A 23,672-nucleotide genomic window follows, 5' to 3' on the forward strand; every position below is an offset into this window, starting at 1 on the left:
AGTTTTCTTTAAACTTTCATAGTAAAAGAGCTTGTGATAATATGGAAAGTTTTAATTCTTATGAGTGATTTTTAGTAAAATCCTATTTGTTTTGAACTCTTGTGATGATGTATAATAAACTTGCTTATGGTGGTTTACTGGCTTTATTTCTCTCATCTCAGTTTTTGCTCCAAAGTGACTGAACCCTGGAGACACTGGTCAGCCTCAGACATAGTCATTCTCCAAGTAGCCTCCGTTTACACAGTAGCAGGCCTCCCTCCTTTGTGTTTCCTGACAAAGGCATCTCTGGGGATAGAGGGCAGGAGGTTTACTCTTTGAAGAATTTTACTTGGGGGCCAAAAATTTAAACTCACACCATGGGACACATTCAGCCTGACCTAGCACTCTCAAACCTTTCATCCTGTATTTCTCCATTCTCATTTGTCTTTGCATGTGGGGGCCAAACTTAGAGATTGTAACTGTGATATGAGAGCCAACCAGCAGATCAAAGAGTGCACCAAATCTCTTCTGAATACCAACAGTGGAATGGCTTCAGGCGGCCTTTCGATCTTTGTCTCAGCACCCGGTGGTGCCACACTGTAGCACTGCCCACTTGCTGGCACTGGAGGAGCTGCCTCTGGGTCCTCCTAACAGGCTGCTTCAGCCTGGGCTTCTGGGGCTAAACTCATTTTGGTGCCAGCCAAAGAGGTACCTTTCATTCTTCTTCCGTACTCACCCAAACCTGAGCAATTTCCCTTCCTGCAGTCACACCCATCTTGTGTGTTTTCCTCTGAGGTATGATCTAGGAGAACCCTAATGAGGTGCCATAACTAGTGGTGATGTGCTCCATTTGTGCTACAGGCCTGGGTCAGTCATCATAGCACTAGTCCCATTCTTCATTGTTGAGTCTAGGTTGGAGCTCAATTGGGAACTGAGAATGCTGTCTGACCAACACCAGGAAAATGATGCAACTCATATTAACAAAGACCAAAAGGCTTTCTTTACAGTTATTTAATTTAACGTAAGTACTGCAAACCCTGCTTGAACTGATAAAGCATAAAAGATGGTGATTACTTAGATAAGAAAGTAATTTGTTACAGGATCCCTTTAAATATTTGGTGCATTCAGAATATTATCTATGTCATAAAATTCAGATCACACATATTCCGTTGTGTAAAACAAAATATGTTATGTGGCCATGTATTGATTCTGAGAAACAAAATTCACTTTCCCGATAGGCATAGGCAAGGTAGGATGTTGGGTTTAGAAGCAAAGAGAAAACCTATTCAACTTCCATCCTGATTCTAAACTTAAACTTTCCAACATAGATTGATTGAGGGATATTTTTTTCAACATGCTTTTTTTCCCACTTTATCATTCAGCTCTGATAACTTTTTTTCCACTTTATCATTCAGCTCTGACCACCCCCCATTCAGAGTTTGTGCCTTGAGGCTTGCCAGCAGGGCTTACAGTACTTACATTAAACTAAATTTAAGAGTAAAGGTGCTCCTGCTGCTAATGTTCTCAGATCAGAGGAGAGCAAAATGAAGGAACTGGCAGCTGAAACTTTAATGGTAGGAACGTTGACTCAGAATTTGAAAAAAAAAAAAAAAGGTCGCAATTGATCTGTATGACAAAGAAGACATATCCCTCTCCATGTATGTCTTTTGCATTTGGTTTCTATTAGATGCTTACATTTTTCTAACAAAAAACATCTAACTCAAGTAAACATCAAAAAGGATAAATTTTATATAATATGCTGGTATGCCAACTTTGGTGGGGAGTTATACACACCTGGATGGGCTATGTTGGCTGGATGAGCACCTCTGGGGGCTGCTCTCTCTTATCTGTCTACAAATAGCTGGGTATTCTTAGTATTCAAGGAAATTACAAGCACTGTTCCTCATTTTGCAGCTCCTTGGTAAACTCTTCAAAGACCCCTGCAAGTATGAAGAGATTACCCTGGCCCCAGTGCCCACTGCCTAATGCTTTGGCAAGCAAGGTGGGTCTTTTAGAAAAGAGTCTAAAATTTATAGAGGGTGGATTGCCCCAAATGGGGCAAACTTGGTTGTTGTTTTCCTCTCTCCCTTTTGAAATTTACTAGGACTACACAGGTCTGGGTTAAGAATTTAGATGATTCAGATGTTCACTGTAACACTGGAAGACGCTGGAACTCTGGAACAGTCTTCATAGCTCCTCTGAAGTAAGCTCATGGGAGGCCCATGTGGGGAGCTTTAGTGTCCCTTCAAAGCTCACATGAGTCGTAACTTCTTTTTTTTTTTTTTTTTTTAATTGCATTTTAGGTTTTGGGGTACATGTGAAAAACATGCAAGGTTGTTGCATAGGTACATATGTGGCAGTGTGATTTGCTGCCTTCCTCCCCTTCACCTATATCTGGCATTTCTCCCCATGCTATCCCTCCCCAACTCCCCACCCCCCTCTATCCCCCCCTCTCCCCCCCAACAGACCCCAGTGTATAGTGCTCCCCTCCCTGTGTCCATGTGTTCTCATTGTTCAACACCTACCTATGAGTGAGAACATGTGGTGTTTGATTTTCTGTTCTTGTGTCAGTTTGCTGAGAATGATGGTTTCCAGGTTCATCCATGTCCCTACAAAGGACGCGAACTCATCGTTTTTGATGGCTGCATAATATTCCATGGTGTATATGTGCCACATTTTTCCTGTCCAGTCTATCATCGATGGGCATTTGGGTTGGTTCCAGGTTTTTGCTATTGTAAACTGTGCTGCAATGAACATTCGTGTGCATGTGTCCTTATAGTAGAACGATTTATAATCGTTTGGATATATACCCAGTAATGGGATTGCTGGGTCAAATGGAATTTCTATTTCTAGGTCCTTGAGGAATCGCCACACTGTTTTCCACAATGGTTGAACTAATTTACACTCCCACCAACAGTGTAAAAGTGTTCCTATTTCTCCACATCCTCTCCAGCATCTGTTGTCTCCAGATTTTTTAATGATCGCCATTCTAACTGGCGTGAGATGGTATCTCAATGTAGTTTTGATTTGCATTTCCCTAATGACCAGTGATGATGAGCATTTTTTCATATGTTTGTTGGCCTCATGTATGTCTTCTTTTGTAAAGTACCTGTTCATATCCTTACCGTATGCTCTGCATGATGTTGCCATTTAGCAAGTTCTCGTTATTCTAGTAACTCAACTAATTAATATAACACCTAACCAGAAAAATCGATTTTTAAAATTAAAAAAATTGTCATCATGTTATAAAGTTATGAAGGGTAATACAGTATGTTTCTAATGTTTGGTCTGTAGGAGAAGACTAACATTTGCTGTTTAGATTGTGCACTTTAAAGCTATAACTGCATAAAAATTAGTGGGCATTATGTTTCATGGATCATATCACACCTTGATAAACTGGTAGTACTAGGATTCTATTATATCTGAAATAAACCACTGATCTGTATTAGAATTCTCTTTAATTATGTAAACAATTATTTTTAGGCCAGGGTAATAATCTTTTTCAGAAACACAAAGCTGTCTATTTCTACAATGAATTTCAGAAGACTTTCTCTTTTCTTAGTGCCTTCCCACCCCTCCCCCACCATGGCTTCGTAGCACTAGAGGAATATTGTGTCTCAGTCATCCACAGGTGGCTCCATCTCAGGTTTGACTACATCTCTCCTCCTCTACTCCTACCTGAGCCACCACCCTCTCTCCCCTGTATTTCACAGGAGGCTTTGAGCTGGCCCCTCTGCTTTCTACCCTTTTCACCACTACAGTCTAACCTGAAAAAATAAGTCAGAGTGATCCTGTCAGGTGAAAGTCAGATTGTGTCAATTCTATGCTCTGTATCCTCGAATGGATTCTTACCTCAATGAGAATAAAAGCCGATTTTTACAGTAACCCTCAAGACATTACACTGCTGGGACACCCAACAAAATTGTCCATAATGTCTTTGAGCTTGTCTCCTTCTGCTTTTATTTATCCCTTTGCCGTTGGCGAGCAGTTGGGTAGTTTCTAGTTCCCTGTTTTGTTTTCCAGTAGACAATCTTATTGACACCTGAGGTTCTATATATTTTGCTTATTTGTGTAATGTCTTTCTCCATATTTACCACCATACTGCAAAGTCTGTGAGATTAGAGAGTTTTGTCTTTTTCTTTACTGCTGTATCTTTGGCACTTAGAACAGAACCTGGCAACAAGTAGGAGCTCACTAAATATCTGCTGAATATATTCAAGACCCAGATTTTATTGTGATTTTCCCTGGGTCAAACGGATAGTAATACTAAAGCCATTTAAAACCTAAAAAAAGCCTTTTAGTTGCTTGGTGAGTCTGAGTAGAGGTCAAACCTGGTGGACATAGAAGGGGTAGGGTCAGGAGCTTCTGGCCTTTGGGATGCCTCTCTAACAGAAGCGTGGGTTCTTTTGCATCTGAGAGCCCTTGCACCATATAACAATTTTTCTGTTCAAAGTTCAAAGACATCATGTCTATATTTCTTCCTTTTTTGAATAAGATTTAGTCTTAACTTGATTTTATAGACTTGCCTTCTAATTGCTCACCACTGTGGTAAGCTGCATTTTCTAAAAAGGGTTGCAACAAGATCTCCCATGCCATATTTTCTTCTTACAATGAAACTTTGACACTCTCCTATCAATAGAGGTTCTATGTTCATTTGCATTGAATTTGGGCAAACTTTTTATTATAGTAGAAGTGGATGCTATGTGACTTCCAAGGCTAGACCCTAAAAGGGGATATAGCTTCTTCCTGACTTTTCTCTAAAATACTTAGCTTTGGAGCCTGGAGCGGCCACATAAGAAGTCTCAGGTTGCCATGATGTGAGGAAGCTCATGCCACATGAGGAGACCATATGTATGAGTTCTGGCAGATAGCCCCAGTTGAGTCCCAGCTAATAGTTAGCATCAACCACTAGAAAAGTGAGTTAAGACACTTCAAGGTGATTCCTGTCCCCTACCATTGTGTTACTACAGCTTCTGGGTTTTCTCAGCAGAGGCTTCGGTTATCATGGAGAAAAAATCCATGCCTATCATACCCTGTCCTTACTCCTGACCCATGCAAAGTGTGAGAGACAAAGTTGTTTTAAACAACTTTTAAAAACCAGTACATTTTTAAGTGATTCATTATATTGTTATGCTGTGTGCTTTCTCAGGGCAGCTGTCTCCTTGTTGAGAATTGTTCTTATCATCCACCACATCTAAGGGAAAGCCTTTATTTGTGACTGATAAGGCTTTTACAAAACAGCAAGTATGAGCAATTTTCAATTATTGATTCTAACAGGAAAGCAACACGTAAACATTGGAAATCCATAGCTATCCTAAAAATCTTTATTCTTTAATTGCAATCATGTTTCTTACAAAATTCTTACCAAAGATGCCAACTGAACCACCAATGCATTTATCTAATTTTCTTCTTATCTACTTTGTGGTGAAGATACAGACAACTAATAAATTGGCCAAAAAGCAGACAATGGAAGAAAATAATGAGAGAAGCAACCTGCAGAATCTATTCACTGAGCATCATTCTTGAATAACACAGCTGTAGCACTACATATAGACATTCTCAACTAAGATGACAGACTGTGAATCTCTAATAATGTCTTAACAGATCCTTTGAAAGATTTCTTATTTAAAATGTAATTTCTACCTATTTCTTTTTGTAGTCCGAAATGACCACTCTGCCTCCACTGCCCATGATACGCCCGAAGCTTACAGCCTTAGCCAGACAGAAGCTGCCATGCTCCTCCAGAAAAATTTCAAAGTACGTGCCCCTGGTTTTTACTTATTTTCCTACAGAATGAATTTTTTGTAGTAAGAAATGTCAATAATAAATCTCAGAAAATAAAATCATTTCAAGAGAAGAGAAAAACATTGTTATATTGAGAATATTGAAATCTGTTTCAAAAGCATTTATGAACTGCATTAAAATACTGCAAATATATTTATTTATTTATTTATTGAGCTACTGCTTATTTCCTCATTTTATTTCCGGTTGTAATTATGTCATGGTTCCCATAGAGTTTTGGAGATACATTTCCTGTTTTAAATGGGTATGGAAAACAGAAAGCAGAAGCTTTGGGAATGAAAGGTGTAAAGTTTTTTCCTTTTTTTTCTTTTTAAGGCAGAGTGTCACTCTGTCACCTAGGCTGGAGTGCAGTGGCATGATCTCGGCTCACTGCAACCTCTGCCTCCTGGATTCAAGTAATTCTTGTGGTGCAGCCTTCTGAGTAGCTGGGACCACAGGCATATACCATCATACACAGCTAACTTTTTATATTTTTCATAGAGACAGATTTCACCATGTTGGCCAGGCTGGTCTTGAACTCCCAGCCTCAAGTGATCCACCCGCCTTTGCCTCCCAAAATGCTGGGATTATAGGCATGAGCCACCACGCCCAAACTGAAAGGTGTAATGCTTTTAGTCCACAAGTTCCCAAGGGTTGATCTGTTTCGGAAGAAGGAGGATAGAGCCTTACTTCTAGAGCATGAATCAGCTCCTTAAATGATGCTGGGGCCTGAAATTCATGATCAAACTGCTGCTGCCCATGAATGGCTGCTGAGCTACTCAAGTTGTCACTGAGGAAATGCAGGACAGAGAAATTGATACATTTTGTCATAATTATGAATATTAACTGATTGTGCTACTTTGAAATTGACACTTGTAATTCTATTGACTTTTAGTAATATACATATTATTTACCAATATAAATAGTTTGCATACGTAAGTTTATATTCTTTTTATGCCTACTTTTCCATTCGTGTAAGGTATAATGATCAAAGTATTAGGAGGCTTCTTTGTTCTTGTGCCTCATTTTTAGTATTTCTAAGAAAGACCAAAGCCCCTGGAACAAAATAAATACATTCAGCTAAATAACATAAAAATTCTTTTAAAATAGTAAATCAAATTTTTTTCTGTAGCAGAGAAATCTTTCAATGAATGCATAATTCATGTGTATATACTATAATATATATATGCATACATATTTTTTGTTTTACTTTTGAATAATGTAAAATATTTACATAGTCTGAAAAAGCTTATTCTTTCTCTCTTTTTAAAGAATTGAGATTATATTCTGTTTTAAAGGTTAGCAAAAGCATAGCCAAATCTCATATCTTTAAGATAGGATGGGTTTTAAAGAAAACTTTTGCTTTTATTCATTTTATTGAAGAAACACGTTTTTATCATACCCACAAAAGGCAAAGTTTGTATCAACATTCTTTAATAGCTTCTGAATAAAACACAGATAGTTGTTTAGTTCCATATCATCATAGTTAGGAGAGGTTGATAGCATGCTTATTTTTAAAGGTGCAAAAGGATGTGAGGAATGAACGCACTACAAGTGTAATATGTTTTTAATAAGGACTTCTTAAAAATCACTTTGCACCTTGAACCTTTAATAATTTGAGTTTTATGTGTGATTAAAAAAACTATTCAAGGCCAGGCGCAGTGGCTCATGCCTGTAATCCCAATACTTTGGGAGGCTGAGGCGGGTGGATCATGAAGGCAGGAGTTCGAGATCAGCCTGACCAATATGGTGAAATCCTGTCTCTACCAAAAAGACACACACACACACACACATTAGCTAGGCTTGGTGGCGCGGGCCTGTAATCCCAGCTATTTTGGAGGCTGAGGCAGGAGAATCGCTTGAATCCAGGAGGTGGAGGTTGCGGTGAGCTGAGATCGTGCCATTGCACTCCAGCCTGGACAACAAGAGCAAAACTTGGTCTAAAATGTATATATATATATATTCAAAGAGCATTTCAGGACAAAAATTGAGTAATGTTTAGAACAAATTCATGTTACACATTTGAATCAAACAGGTGTTCTTGGTTCAGGATTCTGTGCCAAACAATGTATAACTTCAGCGGTTGGAAAGTTATACCGTGAAACAATGTGAGCAAAATGGAAGATCTTGTAAGTTTTGAGGAGAAGACTCTTCAGTAGAAAGTGAATTATTTCAAGGTGTTGGTATTTTATTTGTTTACACACTGGGTTAAATATTATTCCCTATCATTTTCCATTCAGGAAAGATAAAATTTTGAAATTATCCACCAGCAACCTCCCTCTATAGCTATTGCGTTTATTATATATGGTATCATACCCTGAATATTTCTATTCTGGTGGCATTTAATATGTTTGGTAGCTTTTCAACCTGATAAGGCAGTGCTTTATTATTTCTTTCTATTTCATTTAGGTCTCAATTGATCAAAGAAAAAGATGACATAGATCATTATCTAGAGGTGAATTTCAAAGGATTGTCAAAAGAGGAGGTTGCTGCGTAAGTATAACCTTTAAAGGTACTTTAATATAAAGTTTGTTTCTTTTGTCTTGATTCTTTATTGAAATTTCAATTTTCCTGTGTAATATACTTTTTCATTGGAGCATGGCATTTAAAAATTTAAGCTCATATTAAATAGTGATAAGTCATGTCTATTGATCTCACACATATCAAAGTCTTTAATTTTATGGCTCTGAAAACCCCCATATTTACCAAGATATTATACTATCACATTTGCAATATTTAGTTAAGTCTTTTCTATTAATTGCTTATTAACCTTCATTTTAAGGTGTGTTGTCTCCATGGGAAAGAAAAAAGCTTTAAGAAAAAGATTTATGTATCTTTTCTCCTGGTGATTAAAGAAAAAGAACACCTTGCTAATGTACTAATATGTCTCACTTCCACCCAAGCACTCACGAAAAGAACCAATAGATCATAGTTTATTGGTTAATTTTTAAATAATTCTAAATTGTCTAGATTTATTTCTTAGATGCAACACAAACTTTGACATTTTATCACCAGTTAGAATCTAATTTATGGGATGAATAAAAGCATTACAAAAATCAATATAGGTTAGTGAGAAATGAATAGAAACCTAGAATAATAGCTAAACAGGTTTAATATTTCTTACCTATACTTAGAAAAGAGCATCAGATCTTTTCATGTAAATATTGAAAAATGGAAATCTTGTAAATGTACACACATCTTATGGAATTCATTGTTTCGATTAAAATATTTCATGCCACATGTTTTTAAAAGATTCTATCTATTAATGTCTAATGCTATGGGATTCTTCTGAAGGAATGTTGCTAATGATATTTCGGTGTAGGTTTCATATGTTCTAAAGTTCTAAGTCTTTTGGTGTTTTCCTTTTTATCAGATATTATTACCTTTGTCAATTTGCATATAACATGGAAAAACACAGTTATTTATTTTGTCAATGACTACTTTATAGAATGACAAAATTTTACAGTAGCAGTAATCACTCACTTCTGCAGAGCTCTGTAGACTACCATGTGTATAGTATGTGGGACTTTTGGTTAAATGTTATTCTGATGATTAATTCTTTAACTTTCCGTGATAACCTGTTAGATAAAATTAAAGGTCAATATTGTATGATAGTACAACTGCATCTTAAAGGAAAAAATATATATGCCATATTTACATTCTGATTAAATATTATATCCAAATAGTTTTAATGGGCTTAAGAATTGGAATTAAATTAAAAATTAAACATGCTACACATAATTTCAACAAGCTAAAAGTCCATATACTAAAAGTCTACTGACATTTAAGCTTTCAGTTCAGGCTGAAGAAAAGTTTTATCTAAGACAATGCAAAATAGGCTATGGTGATGAGTACTCTCTTAATATTATTTTTCCACTAAAGATATCGCCAAATTGATTTCAAATTCATCTGTACACTATTGACAACAGTAACACTGGGTAATTATCAGTCCTTACTACAATATTCTTCTTAAAGTTTACTTCACTTCAGTGCCTCCTTAGACTAAAGCTCTTTCTGTAAGATGGTAGATGCAAATCATTAGTATGGAGATAGCTTGTACACAGGTCATTATTATGCTTTGATTGATACACATACTAGACTTTGCCCTAGACAGACTAATTGAATAGCATAAAAAGGAGAAAATTGATGAATGATTTCAGCATCTCCCAGTAATGCCCTGCAGGTGCCATGAAGAATTATGCATAGTCTGTTAGCCAAGGAATTACTGCATAAAACTTTATAGCCATTCAACTCCAAAAAGATAAATTGATCAACAATCATTTATTAAGTACTCACTTTTTATCTAACACTAGGTTTTTCACAGTGGGAGAGACAATGATATTTTATTGTAAAATACTTGGCACCATGATGGAACCTCAATGTCTATTTGAGACAATAAGTTCTATGAGCAGGGGACAAACATGAAATGACCGAGTGCCAACTGTACTGTGAGGTGCAGCTTAGAGGTCAAGAAACAATCAGAGAAGACTAAGACGACAGGATAGAACTTCTCAAGGAAGATAGATTTTGAGTTTGGCTCCCTGTCTGGTAGCATTATAAAATTATCCAACTGCTAAGTCATAGATCTTTAGTATATGAACATGTAATGGGTAGAAATTGAAGAATCAAATCAGGCAAAAGCAATGTCTAAGACATATCCTCAAATCCCTCTCTACTGCCTTATTTGTCTTTAAGATGGTGATTGATACATTTGTGTATACTCATTAATACAACTGATGTACACTGGCTTTGCTATCCCATAATATGCATATGTTCTATGTCTAGTTTCAAAATAACCTCTCATCATGTACCCCAAAATATACCACCCTACTTATGTGCAAACTCATACTCTGACTTTCCTCGCAATGTGATGGGTAAAAAAGTTCCTACTCTCATCTAAGCCTGGTCCTTCTTCTTGTGTTCTGCATTTTATCCCCTCTCACCTACTCCAAGACTTCCTCCTGCAGTTACATTTGTTTCTCTCCTACACCTCCAATTTCTCCTTTTTCATGGAATCAATCTCGTTGGTATTCATTTCTACTCAAATATTTTTCTTGACATCTTATCCCCTTCCAGGTTTTATCCTATTTTTCTCTACCCTTCACAGCAAGCAGAAGTGCTGTCTTAATATTTCCACTTTTCATTTTTGCCTCAGTTGACTCTAAACAGGTTTCCAGTACTCATACTTACACCCTTGTTAGGGCTACTCATGACCCCTATTTTTACCACATCTAATAGTTAAGTTTCTGTTCCCAGCTTGGTTGATGTCTTCACAGCAGTTGACAGAGTTGAACGCTCTCATCTTCTTGAACATTCTGTGCTTGTGACTTCCAAAATGCCGTGTTCTATGGTTTTCCCCTACACTGGGGCACCTCAGTCTTTTTTGCAGGCTGGCCTTCTCTTTCCAAACTCTCAGTGGTGAGGTGCCCAAAGGCTGGGTTCTAGGTGTACTTCAGCCACACTCTCAACCTGGATCCAGTCTTGTAGCTTTAAACATTAGCAATAACCTGATGGCTACTCAATTTATAAATCCAGCACCGACCGCTCCATTAAGCTGCAAGTTTTCAGATCCAACTTCCTCCTTGATGTGTCCACTTGGATATATCACAGACATTCTAAGGTTAATATAACCCAAAACTGGACTCTTGCTTCACCCCTAAATTTTTTCCTATCCCAATATTCTTCCCACAGCCTTTCCTCAATTCAGTAAATAAAATCCAAGGCAGTCTTGAGTCTTATTTGGCTTACTGCTACCCCACCCCAATCCATCAGTATGCCCTATCAGATACAACCCCAGAATATATCCCGGGTTCATCTCCTGGTCTTCATCACACAACTGCCATCACGTCTGCTGAGATCACTTGAATAGTCTTCTAACTGCTCTTCCCACATCCACTCACTCCACCACAGTCCTGATAGAGTGGTCTTTTGGAAACATTAGATCATGACTCTCCCCTGCTTAAAATCTGCCAGTAGTTTCCTGTTCCTCACCTGGCCCTGAAGCTGTGCACGGTCTGGACTTACTGACCTTTCTGACCTTCTTCTCTTTCTCTACCACTCTCTACTCCCGATGTGGCCTTATTGTTGACACTTATTATGCATGTGTCACCTTGAATGTGATCTCCACAGTGAGTCATTCTTGACCTCATAATAAAATGGAAATGAGTAAGAAGCAGAACAAGCTAACATATAGCTGTCACTGGAATGACCAAATCCAAGTGCTGGGGGTTTATTTTACTTTGGAATGGGTAGAAAGATTCTACCTATTTCTAGCAAAACTTGACAATTCCTTTATAAGAAGAGTATCAGGGATACATCAGTAATTCAAATATCAAATTTAGTTTAACGAACATCAGTATATGCATGTAAACCTTGACACAAAAGAGAAAACCTCCAGAAAAGATTCTACCCATTCCAAAGTAAAAGGCAAAGGGGTTCTGGGTTTTCTATCATCTACCTTCACAGAAGAAATTTCAGTATGCTTCATTACTTTCTAAGTGACTAGATTATTGTTGTGCCTTATAGGTGCATTTAAAAAAATCAAATCTGTTATATTCACATTCCATATTTGATAATGATGATTTGACATTAAACTTTAAGTCGAATTTGACTTAGCAGTGAACTTCAAATATTTCACTGCTACTATCTAACTGATCTTTAACAAGTAAAGAAAGTCATGTCAGAAGAGTTTCTGTACTTTGGGTTTTTAATTCCATATAATATTATCAGAATGCATTGTTTTCAAAAAGAACTTAAAATATCACTTATTATCAATCATAATTACTTTGAGTAGCTAAGTAATAAAAGAGTCATTTATAGATTCAAATAAGCATTTCTAGAGGACAGTTTACAGTTTTAGCTATGTATATGAGGAAACAAAATTATCTGGGGACAGAGTATGTTAATCTACTCAATATTATTTTCTGCTTCAGATATCAAGTTCTTTCAGGTGGAAGAATATATTTGGTTCAAAACTGTGTACATCTATCATATGTTACTTTCTTTCCAAATATCTTATTTTTAGCATCATCAGTGGGTATTTATTGAGCGGCATTTTGTCAGTAAGCTTAGTGGCAGTTAGGACTGTTCGTTACTATATTCAGTGAGTTTGGGTCTAAAGAAACAAAGAACAATTTACTTTTATATCTTTTAAAACCTTTTTCTCCTGCCTCATTTTGAATTGTATTATACTTACTCAAAGTAAATTGGTGTTTTGCCAGTCTTTTTTTTTTTTGCAGACTAGGTTTTCATCTTTAATTTAAAAATTTTTTTCCAAAGGTGCTTTTATGAACTACAAATACACTTTTTATACGCAAATCTAGCTTCTGGATTTGCCCAGTGCCTTGGCACTCTAAATATATGGAACAAGATGAAGTCGTTTATTCAAGATATAATATTCCATAATTCTTTATTAGAATTTAGATCCTTTCAAGTGTGCTCTTCCTCTGTTTCATTCATTTTTGTTTACTTTTGAAAATTTTTGTGAAATCATTCTGGTTTCTTTTAAAAAAAGTTTGCTTTTTGTTGTAAAGTAACAAGTTAAATTCTCTACAAATGTTTGCAAATTAACTTCCTGAAGAAGCCAGCTGCCAAGTAAATGTCTACATGACTAATCTCCAGATGAGACAGAGAAAGGTGGGCAAGAGAAGGAAGAACCCCTGTTTCCTTCTAGGTAGTAGATTGGATTTTAAGATCTCTTTCCTGATTCAAGACAAAGAAGATTTTGGTGCTCCAAAATGAAGAGAAAATTTCATTCTTTCTCATGAATATTTTTTAAAAATAAGCAATTATAGGGAATGCAGGTGGGAAGAGAGAGGGAGTGGCACTTCTTTTGGAAAAAATTTTGGCATTGTATTCTGGATCAGATCTCTAGGATGTGAAACCAGGAATAAAAAGACTGGCCATGATTTAAAAGAAAAAGAAGTAGGAGGAGAAGGAAGGGAAGAAGGAGAAGAAAAAGTGGAAAGAAGAAGGGGACAAAGACAGATATCGATAAAGTTTAAAATTGGAAAATTTAAAAAATGTAATTGGAAGGAGCTTTTTAAAAAACAAAACAAAACAGAATAAAACAATAATGTTCACTAGGTGTATATAAATGTCTCAGATTTTCAACAAAACCAAATATAGAGATAAAAGAAAAGATTTCAAATGTCAACAGAACATAGAAATGCCTGTATTATCCTAATGAGATTATCTGCTTTCTCCAATCTTTGCTTTCCACAACTATTTGAAGAGCATAATAACAAGAAATTCTTACAAGAATTAAATGAGATTCTCTATATGAAACGTGTAGATGACACTCAATTCAGACTATTGTCATTAATTATCATTGCTCATTTTTCTTTGGCTTTTAAGCATTTATTAATAGTATAAATAACTTAAATATTTTGCATTAACTTTATGTGTTGATTTATGTAGTAATCTTATCATTTCTCTTTATGTATAATTGCATCTTTTGCTTTTTACTAAGTATCATTTTCATCATGCTCTAAAGACAGAGTTTTAAATAAGATATATTTCAAACTGATAATACTAATCAATGAGGGGACTTTTTTTTTTTTTTTTTTTGAGAGACATGGTCTCACTAATGTTGCCCAGAGTGAACTTGAACTCCTGGCTTCAAGCAGTCCTCTCACCTCATCCTCCCAAAGTGCTGGCATTACAGCTGTAAACCACCATGGCTAGCCAGTTTTTGTTTTTTTTTTTTTAAATTTCAAGTTGTAATAAAAACTTTTCAGAAATGTACAGATAAACTCACAGTTTTAGAAATACAGAATATAGGCAGAGGATGTGGTTCTTCCTAGAATAGCCCATAAGCCTGTAAGTGCAAAATACACTTCTCTATTTAAAAACCATTTGGGAAATTCCTTTTTCAATGTCATAGGACAAAGTAATAAATAAAAAAAGATAAAAGGAGACAAGGAGCCAGGTACCTGTGGATGAATCAGCCACAACTGTCAGTTAGTGGGATAAAAAATGATCCAGCCACATCACTCAATGTATAGGGCAAGGTGGTTTTATTATGTTGAGTTTTGTCTTTGATATTGCATTCTTTCTGTATTAAGAAAACAGGAAGAATTAAAAACTATTTAGACGCTTTCAAGTCTCCATTGTGGCTAAACACAATCCTTAAAATTACTGAGGTTACTGCAATTGTGTAAAAATTGTCCCCCTGCCCTGGCCCATACTTGTATCCTGTCCTGTTTTCTAAGTTGGAAATTGGAGATGCTGTAATAACCAGTGTCATCATCTCACTACTTAAAGCAAAACCAAGTTATGGGTTCACAAGAACTCTTTTGCTTTGCCAGGTTTTCCACAGATGTTACCAGACCAGGGACTTTTCTGGGAAGTATAATCAGGTGATGCCCACCTCCAGATTAGAAGGGAACAGCATTATCATTCTCTTTTGTTATTTTTAATATTTTTTATTCTCTTTTAAAATAGAAGCATTTAAATGTCTAGTTACAAGAAGTAAAAAAGAGAATATAAGTTTGTAGGAGATACTTTTTCTTGATTGATTTTATTATTTGGAAACTTTTAAAACTTCATGTTTGTATTTCAGTGACTGTCTGAGACCATTTAAAATATGATCACACTTTCTTTGATCTAGGAAGGCAACTTATCAAGATATATATGTGTGTGTGTGTGTGTGTGTGTGTATATATATGTACACACACACACATATATATACATGCACACACAAATACAAATATATGTGGTGTATGTCTTTATAAATATATATATTGTGTGTGTGCATGTTTGTGGGTATCAACATCTTCAAGCTCTGTGCTTCAACTATTAATCTCAGTTTTCTACATATCACTATATAAAAATCTTGCAATATATTTTAAGTGCTTCTCTTCAAGCCAAAGTGTAAGCATGTTAAGCCATATTAAATACAGGCATACCTATTCTGTTGCCCTTGGCTGTATTGCATATCACAGATACCGTATAGGCAGAAAAACCAGATAGAGAAACTTCTTCTTCTTCCCCACAATCCACACAGTGCAGGCAAAACTTGACAATTCCTTTATAAGAAGAGTATCAGGGATACGTCAGTAATTCAAATATCAAATTTAGTTTAACGAACATCAGTATATGCATGTAAACCTTGACACAAAAGAGAAAACCTCCAGAAAAATAGCCTACATATTTTACTGTCAGGAGGGCTGTGGAGGCATCCTTAGGCCAAGTCTGTCGACTTAGACATGTATATACAATTAGGTTTTCCTGTTTAACAAGCTTGCCTATATTGCTTTCTGGCAATAATCATGGCAACATTCTGTTTTTCCTACTTTTAGGTAAATTAAATTTGTGAGGAGGAAGCTGAAATACTCAAATACTAGCTGACATGGGGAAGATAAAAGAATTGGCCACTATGAAAAGGACAGACTGTCTGGGAACAAGGGCAAGGCGTGACTGGGTCCTGCAACCAGCCTTTTCAGTGTGTTTACGTTGTGTTGAAATTAAATAACAGAATTCATAACAAAGCATTATTTTGTTCACCTTACTCTGTTTCATATGGCAGGAAATGAGTAATATATTTTAGAAAAGTTTTGCTTTATTAGTTTTTGTTTTAGTCTAGGTTTATGTATTGAAAGATTTGAGTTTGGAAATTTACAAATGTTGATTGCCTCTGTCCTTAAATTAATAAAAATTAATTGTTTATTAATTTACTTATTAATTACTACACTATATTCCAAAACTCTTAGATGATCAATAAGAATCTTTCCAAATCTCTTTTATGCTTTTTGGATTTTTAAAAATTCCCTTCACATTGTTCTTAAGGGATCAGAAGTTATTGGGTCAGGATAATTTCCAAAAAGCGTAAATTTTCTTCTAAGTATGCTAGGAAACCTTTGGCTCATTTTATGCAGGGAAATGATATGATGTGATTTTATTTTAAGAGGATCACTCAAGGCTGTTGTGCTCTGTGGATATTTGCCTGGGCAACACTCAAAGCAAAAGATGATGGTGGCTTGACCAGGGCAGATGTACTGGAAATGATGAAAAGTGGTCTAATTTAGAATATATTTAAGTGATAGGGAGATCAGAGCTTACCAGTGAAATAAACATGGTGAATAAATAAATGAATAGGTCAAAAATGACTCCTTCTGAATTGACCTGAGTAACTAGAGAGATGTCTCTTTCACTGCTGTGTCTCTAGCACCTGTAACAGTATCCACATAATAGGGACTCAATAAATGCTTCTTAATTAAGGCCAACCTCATCCCAGCTGGTGCTTGGATGTTTCCAGTTTAATTCCTTCCATTCCCACTTTGAAATTTATTTTCTTGTAAAAATAATTGTAATGACTAGTATTTGTAGAGCACTTCCTATGTTTCAGGTATTATTTTATGTTCCTCATATGTATTCATTTAATTCCCAAAAACTATTTATTACTTCAATTTATAGCTAAAAGTTGATGCACAGAGATATTAAGTAACTTTCCCAAGGACACACAGGTAAGTAGAAAAGCTGACTTTGAATCTAGGCAGTCTGGGTCTAGCACTCATTCTCGGACCATTATACCATTCTGCCTCTGAAATTACTCAGGTCTTCATTAATCTATGTTTTCTCTCATCTGTCATTCTTAGTGGGTTGACATTCTCTTGGCCTAGAATGATTTTTCCCCTTACTGTCTCATGACTGTTACTCATTCCTGAATGGCTAGAGTGTGTTAGATAAACTTGCTACTATCTTGTCATCTCCAGTACACTTAGAGCACTGTATTGCCATTGCTAGTATGATTGTTTCCTCTACTAGACTACAAGCTTCAAGAGAGCTGGGGCCATTGCTGCTTTGCTCGTATGTGCATCCTTGGTACTCTACTCATACAGTGCTTAGCTCACAGGAATGAGAGCCCATGGTCTCTTACCCCTTCATAGCCTTGCACATGTGCTCTGCCTGGAAAGCCCTCCACTTTCTCTCATGCCTTGTGTACTGGGCAAACTTTTATTTATCTTCCAGCCTCAACTTAACTGTTTCCTGCTTTGTGAGGCCTCCTTTGATCCACTTGGTAGAGTGTAGAGCTCCTGTTTGAACTCTCTTGATGGCCATTGACAGTCATGTACAGGTGTTTTATTTCCCCTTTACTGATATTTAACATACTACAGTATGTTCTATACTATGTATGTATGTATGTACTATAGTATGGATAGTATACAGATTGTGATTCATTAGTGGCTAGTTATTGTGACTCATCAGTTTGGGGATCATGGCCAGAATTTAAAAAATGGAAAAAGAGTGTAGACAAATAGGATAGAAAAGAATGCATTGCATAGAGGAAAGCTAAATATTGGGAGGCTGCCATGTGTAATGGAATAGAGCATGGGTTTCTAAACCAAACTCTCTGGACTCCAATCCCATCTTTACTCTCGTTAACAAAGTAACTGGTTGACTTTGGTGAAGTTACTTAACCTTTCTGTACCTCAGTTACCTAATCTGAAAAAAATAATAATAATAGGGCCTGTTTCCTAAAATGGTTATGATAATTAATTGAGTTAATAATCATAAACTGATTGGAACATTTTGCATATTTATGCTTTTAAACATTGGTTTAACATATTACACACACATATTTCTACATTTGCTCAATTGCAATGTGTCTATTTTTTTTTTTTAAGATTGAGCCTTGCTCTGTCACCCAGGCTGGAGTGCAGTGGCACAATCTCAGCTCACTGCAATTTCCACCTCTCGAGTTCAAGTGATTCTCCTACCTCAGTCTCCCGAGTAGCTGAAATTGCAGGCATGTGCCACCACGCCCGGCTAATTTTTGTATTTTTTTCTTAATGTGAGTTGCATGAGAAATGAACTCTGATCTAGACTGGAGTCTTTGAAAGCAGGGATTGTGTTTTCTTCACTTTTTAGGCCTCTGACTTACATAAGATAACACTTTTTTTTTTCTCGTTGACTTTCCAGAATGGATTAAAGAAAAAGTTAAAACTTTGTATTACACAACTGAGAAGGCAAACAAAGTATGTATATATGCTCCCCACTGGAATTACTATAGTTACCATGAGGGAACGTTAAGTTTCTCTCTCAACTTCTGGGCACACTGGGCAAAAAGGAAGATGTGAAGAACTACAGAATCCTCACTACCTGATGAAAAGGCACACATCAGTTCTTTAAGAGAGACAAGTGTTTTCCTGGTACTAAATTCCAAAAGAAAGTTATTATATTATCTTATATAAGAAAAATTTGCACACCTAATATAACAAAATAGTTATTTAGACAGCTTGTCATAAATATTACATCTCCTCATTATGTTTTCTTTCAAACAAGATAGAAACAGGTAAAATAAATGATCACTGTGTGCTGTTCTCTGTGTTAAATGGTCCCTACAACAACCCTATGAACCATAACCCTAATTACTCCCAGAGACCAAGGAATAAAGAGGTTAAGTAATTTGACCAAGGCAATCTATTGTTATAAAGAAGCAGAAGCAATGCAGTAGAAAAAAAAGATGGTTCAAAGAGAGGAAGGAATGAATAAGCTGGAAAGAAAATGGATGATATACATTTGAAATCAATTTTCAGACTTTTCTAGTATTTCCATGACTACCCTGGATCCAGAACCTCCCTTGGGGTTCAGTTCTACCAGAACTCAGTTGTTCTACAATCATGACTCAGATTTCCATGAAATCATTTTACTTAAGCTTGTCTGAAACAATTTTTTTATCCTACAACCAAAGTAGCCAAAGAAATGCATTGGGGAATAAGGGAATTGTTTTATTGAAAGTTAGTTTGGCTTAAGGTTTTTCCACATCAATGTCAAGGTCAAGATAAATGACTAAGCTCATTTCTTTTCTATATTTGAAATGGCCACACAGAAGTACAAAGGATAATAAATTCTTACCATGATGAGAAAGGAGAGAACACAAATTAGAGATCTCAAAATATCAGAAATATGTTTTCTGAAAGCAGTTGAAATATCACTATGGAAAAAATGACATTATAAATGATAAAAGGTGTTGGCACATCAAGAGGACATAATTCAAAATATTTGTGCTTCTGATAACAGAACTTCGAAAAACATTAAACCAAAACTGATAGAAAGAAGAGGAGGATTAGAAAAGCCCATAATTTTAGTTGGAAATTCCAACATCACTGTCTGTCTCAATAACTAGTAGAAAAACCAGCAGGAATATAGAAGACTTGAACAACACCTTCAATCACCTTGAATAATTGACACTTACGGAATATTCTACCAAACAACAGTAGAACACATTATATTGAACTGTACATGGAACATTTATCAAAGTAGATTTTAGTCTGAGCCATAAAACAGATTTTAACATGTTTAAAGAATGTAAATCCTTCCAATTATGTTCTTTTACAAGAACACGTTTTCAAATAATTATTTCAAATAATTAAGTTAATTAATTCAACTTAATTTCAAATAATTAACTTAATTAAAAATAATAGCAGAAAGAGTTTTGGAAAAAATCTTTCCAAATTGGGAAGCAAGACATATACTTCTAAATAACCCATGAATCAAAGAAGAAATCACAAGTCAAATTAGAGAATATTTTAACTGAATGAAAAGAACACACAACATATCAGAATTTGTAGGATACAGCTAAAACAGTGCTTAAAAGGAAATTTATAGCATTAAGATGCTTTTATTAGAAAAATATAAATGCCCAATATTAATTCTCTAAACTTTCATTTTTAAAAACCAGAAAAAGAAAGCAAATTAAACTCAAAGTTAGTAGAGAAAAAGGAATAGTAAAATGAGAGCAGGAAACAAACAAAAAACCCAATGAAATTAAAAGCTGATTCTTTCAAAAAAATTGATCAACAGTTAGTCAAACTGATCAGAGAAAAACAGAAGACACAGTTTACCACTTTGGGAAATGAGAAGGGATATATATCACTACAGAGTACACAAATATTAAAATGCTATTAGGAGATAAACTTTATGCTGATAAATTCAACGACTTAGATGAAATGGCTGAATTTCTCAAAAGACACTGCCAAAGTTTATTTACATAGAATAGATACAAAATAGATTTATATTTATTAAAGACATTGAATTTATAGTTAAAAAAAACATTCTACAAAGAAAATTCCAAGCCCATGTGGCTCCACTAATGAATTCTACCTAATGTTAGGGGAAGAAATAATGACAAACTCAACACGAACTCTTCAAGAAAATAGAAGAGGAAGAAACACTTCTCAACTAATTTTGTAGCAAATAATATGATTAAGCAGCTGAAAGATCTTCATGATAACGTTAATTAATATAAACCTATTACATATACTAATTAGGGTTAAGGAAATGATCAGGAAACTCTAATTTAAGTATATTAAGTATTAAATGCAGAAAAGTACTATAACACATGCTACCTGCTAAATAGATGTTATATGTTGAATACAAAATATTAATCTAAAAAATAAAACCAGTGATATTTGCAAATAAGTTGTCCTAAAAACTTTCCCTTGAATTGAAATGCTTCAAAAATGCCAAATTTCCATGCATATGCCTATACACATACATGTACATATATGTTCTGTTATATTGATTTATTTGCCTCTTCTTATATTAATGCCACTAATATTTTTATTAATATAGTTGAAATGCATTCTTATATCTGGCAGACAGTCCCTTTTGTTCCAAATGATAAAGTTTTTCTTGTATATTCACTGTTCCATATGAATTTTAGAATTATCTTGTCAAGAGTTGGGAAAATATCATTAAGCTTTTATTGGGATTGTGCTAAATTTATATGTTGTTTTAGGAGAATTGATATCGTTAAAATACTGAATCCCACATTAACTAGAACCTTTCATTTCAATGGTGTTAAATAATAGCAATGACGGCGGCGTCTCTTCACATTCCTGACTTCAGTTACGATGATTCTAACGTATCCCAAACAGAAAGCCTTTTTCCATAGGTTTTTAATAGATACACATTACCACAATAAAGAGGGTTTTTTTAAAAATTTCTATTTGTCTTAATCATAAATGAATTTTGAACCTTATAAAATAATTTTCTAGCACCTACTAAGATTATTATAAAGTTACTAGATTTCCTATTTTGAACTATTCTTTCAATTCTGAGGTAAACCCTACTTTCTCATGATGGTTCCAATTTGTTATTAACTTCTGTGTGTATGTGTGTGTGGATTTTGCATGTAAATCATAATGATATTGAGCTGTAATTTTTATTTTCTCATGCTACATTTTAAGGTTTTGCAAAATTGACTAAGGAATTTTTATCTTATTCAATTAAAAGTGAGGGCAAAATAAATTTTTTTTCAAATAAAGCAAAGACCTAGACATATCTCTTTCTCTGCAGTCTTTCTGGGCATACCCCTGCAAAAGAAATTACAATGCTTACTTGCATTTTTTAAATTGACTAAAGAATTCTTTTTTTTGATTAAAGAATTTTTTATTTTTTTCGACTAAAGAATTTTTTATTTTTTTCAATGCTCTAGGACATTTTGGATGAAACGAGAATTTCTTATTATTGAAAATTTAGTAGAACTCCCATGTAAAACTAAATAGTTTTTCCACTTTCGTGGGAACAGGGGTCAGGGGAAAAGGGGTGGGTAGGTCTTGTAATTTGCCTTCTAAATCTTCTCCAACTAATTGTTATTTTTTAAAAGATAAGTGCCTATTTATGTAGAATTTTATATTTACTGCAATAAAGTTTAGCATGGTATTTTCTAATAATGTTAAAGTTTCTTCTATATATTTTGAAAGATTCTCTATATCTTGAAGGTAGTGTAAAGATAATGACGGCTAATTACACGGGCTCTAGGGTTGGACTGTCTCTGTTGAGGAACCAGCTCCATCACTCACAAGTGTGTGATCTTCACTTTGTTAATTAAACTTTCTGTGCCATGGTTTCCTCATCTGTAAAATAGAGATTAAAATGATAGCACCGATCTCATAAAAAATGTGGTCAGATTTAAATAGGTTAATTACATGTAAAGTATTGAAAACAGCACCTGGCACATCATTAAGCATATAGCAAAAGTTAACTGTTACTATAAATATAATTAGAAGCCTTTTCCATTCATGCTACTATTTTTAGTGACTATCTTTTTTCGCTTTTGTTGGTTATACTTGGACAGATATCTTTGTCTTTTCACATAATCAGTTCTTTTGTTTTATGGGTCAACTTTTTTGGTCTCTATTAATTTACTGTTAATATTTTCTTCTCATATTTTATTTAGTATTATTTCATAGAATTTCATAGTATATGTTTTGTTAGTATTTTTTTCTACTATCCTGAGTTGAGAGCTAGCTTCTTCACTAGTATTAGGTGCTCCTGATTTTTAGAAAATCTTAAATCTATAGCTTCTTTTTAAAATATATTGATAACTTCTTTTTTCTTTCAATACTAAATACATGAAAATTTCCATAGCCGTTTCACATTTAAGCAAAGAATAAACTTGAAGTGTATTTTTAAATTTGCAGGTGAATAGTTTTTGGTGTTTGCTTTTGCTTTTTTTTTTGGAGGGGATCCAAGATTGGGAAGTAAATCTTTACTCATGCTTAGTAAATGTGTCATGGATGTATATCCATGATGTGTAGTAAGTGTATCAATTTACAGAATGCCTGGTATGACCAGTACATGGTAAGGTTTTCTAAATATTTCTTCTTTTTTTGAAAAATAAGTATATATTCTCTATTTGGTAGATAGTTCTATATATAAAAATCTCTCAGCATCTAAATATTAGTGTGAGGCTTTTATTTCAATCAAGCTAGGCAATTATTGTTCAAATACTTTTCCCTCTATCTGTCAGTTTCTGAAAAAAAATTAAAATTGATGTCTCATTATTCTGTTAATTTTATGTATTTTAAGCTATATTATTGTGGGCATTGTTTCCTACCTGCTATATTTTTCAGTAAATTAATCTATTTATAAATCTGATATTATTATGCTCCTTTAATTTTTTT

The 23,672-nt window shown here is 34.8% G+C and overlaps 1 protein-coding gene across 1 annotated transcript in view; it reads left to right on the forward strand.

Annotated features, from left to right (window-relative positions):
- The first annotated feature begins 2,112 nt into the window (after positions 1 to 2,112).
- TTC29 (tetratricopeptide repeat domain 29) overlaps positions 2,113 to 23,672 on the forward strand; it is a 235,395-nt gene continuing 213,835 nt past the window's right edge. Inside the window, 4 exon segments of the mRNA XM_021666727.2 lie at positions 2,113 to 2,153; positions 2,155 to 2,182; positions 5,639 to 5,736; positions 8,170 to 8,253. Coding sequence (XP_021522402.2) covers positions 2,113 to 2,153; positions 2,155 to 2,182; positions 5,639 to 5,736; positions 8,170 to 8,253 — 251 coding nt within the window.

This window comes from Aotus nancymaae, unplaced genomic scaffold (genome assembly GCF_030222135.1).
Source record: "Aotus nancymaae isolate 86718 unplaced genomic scaffold, 86718_ANA_hifiasm-v0.15.2.pri h1tg000033l, whole genome shotgun sequence".
Lineage (NCBI taxonomy): Eukaryota > Metazoa > Chordata > Mammalia > Primates > Aotidae > Aotus > Aotus nancymaae.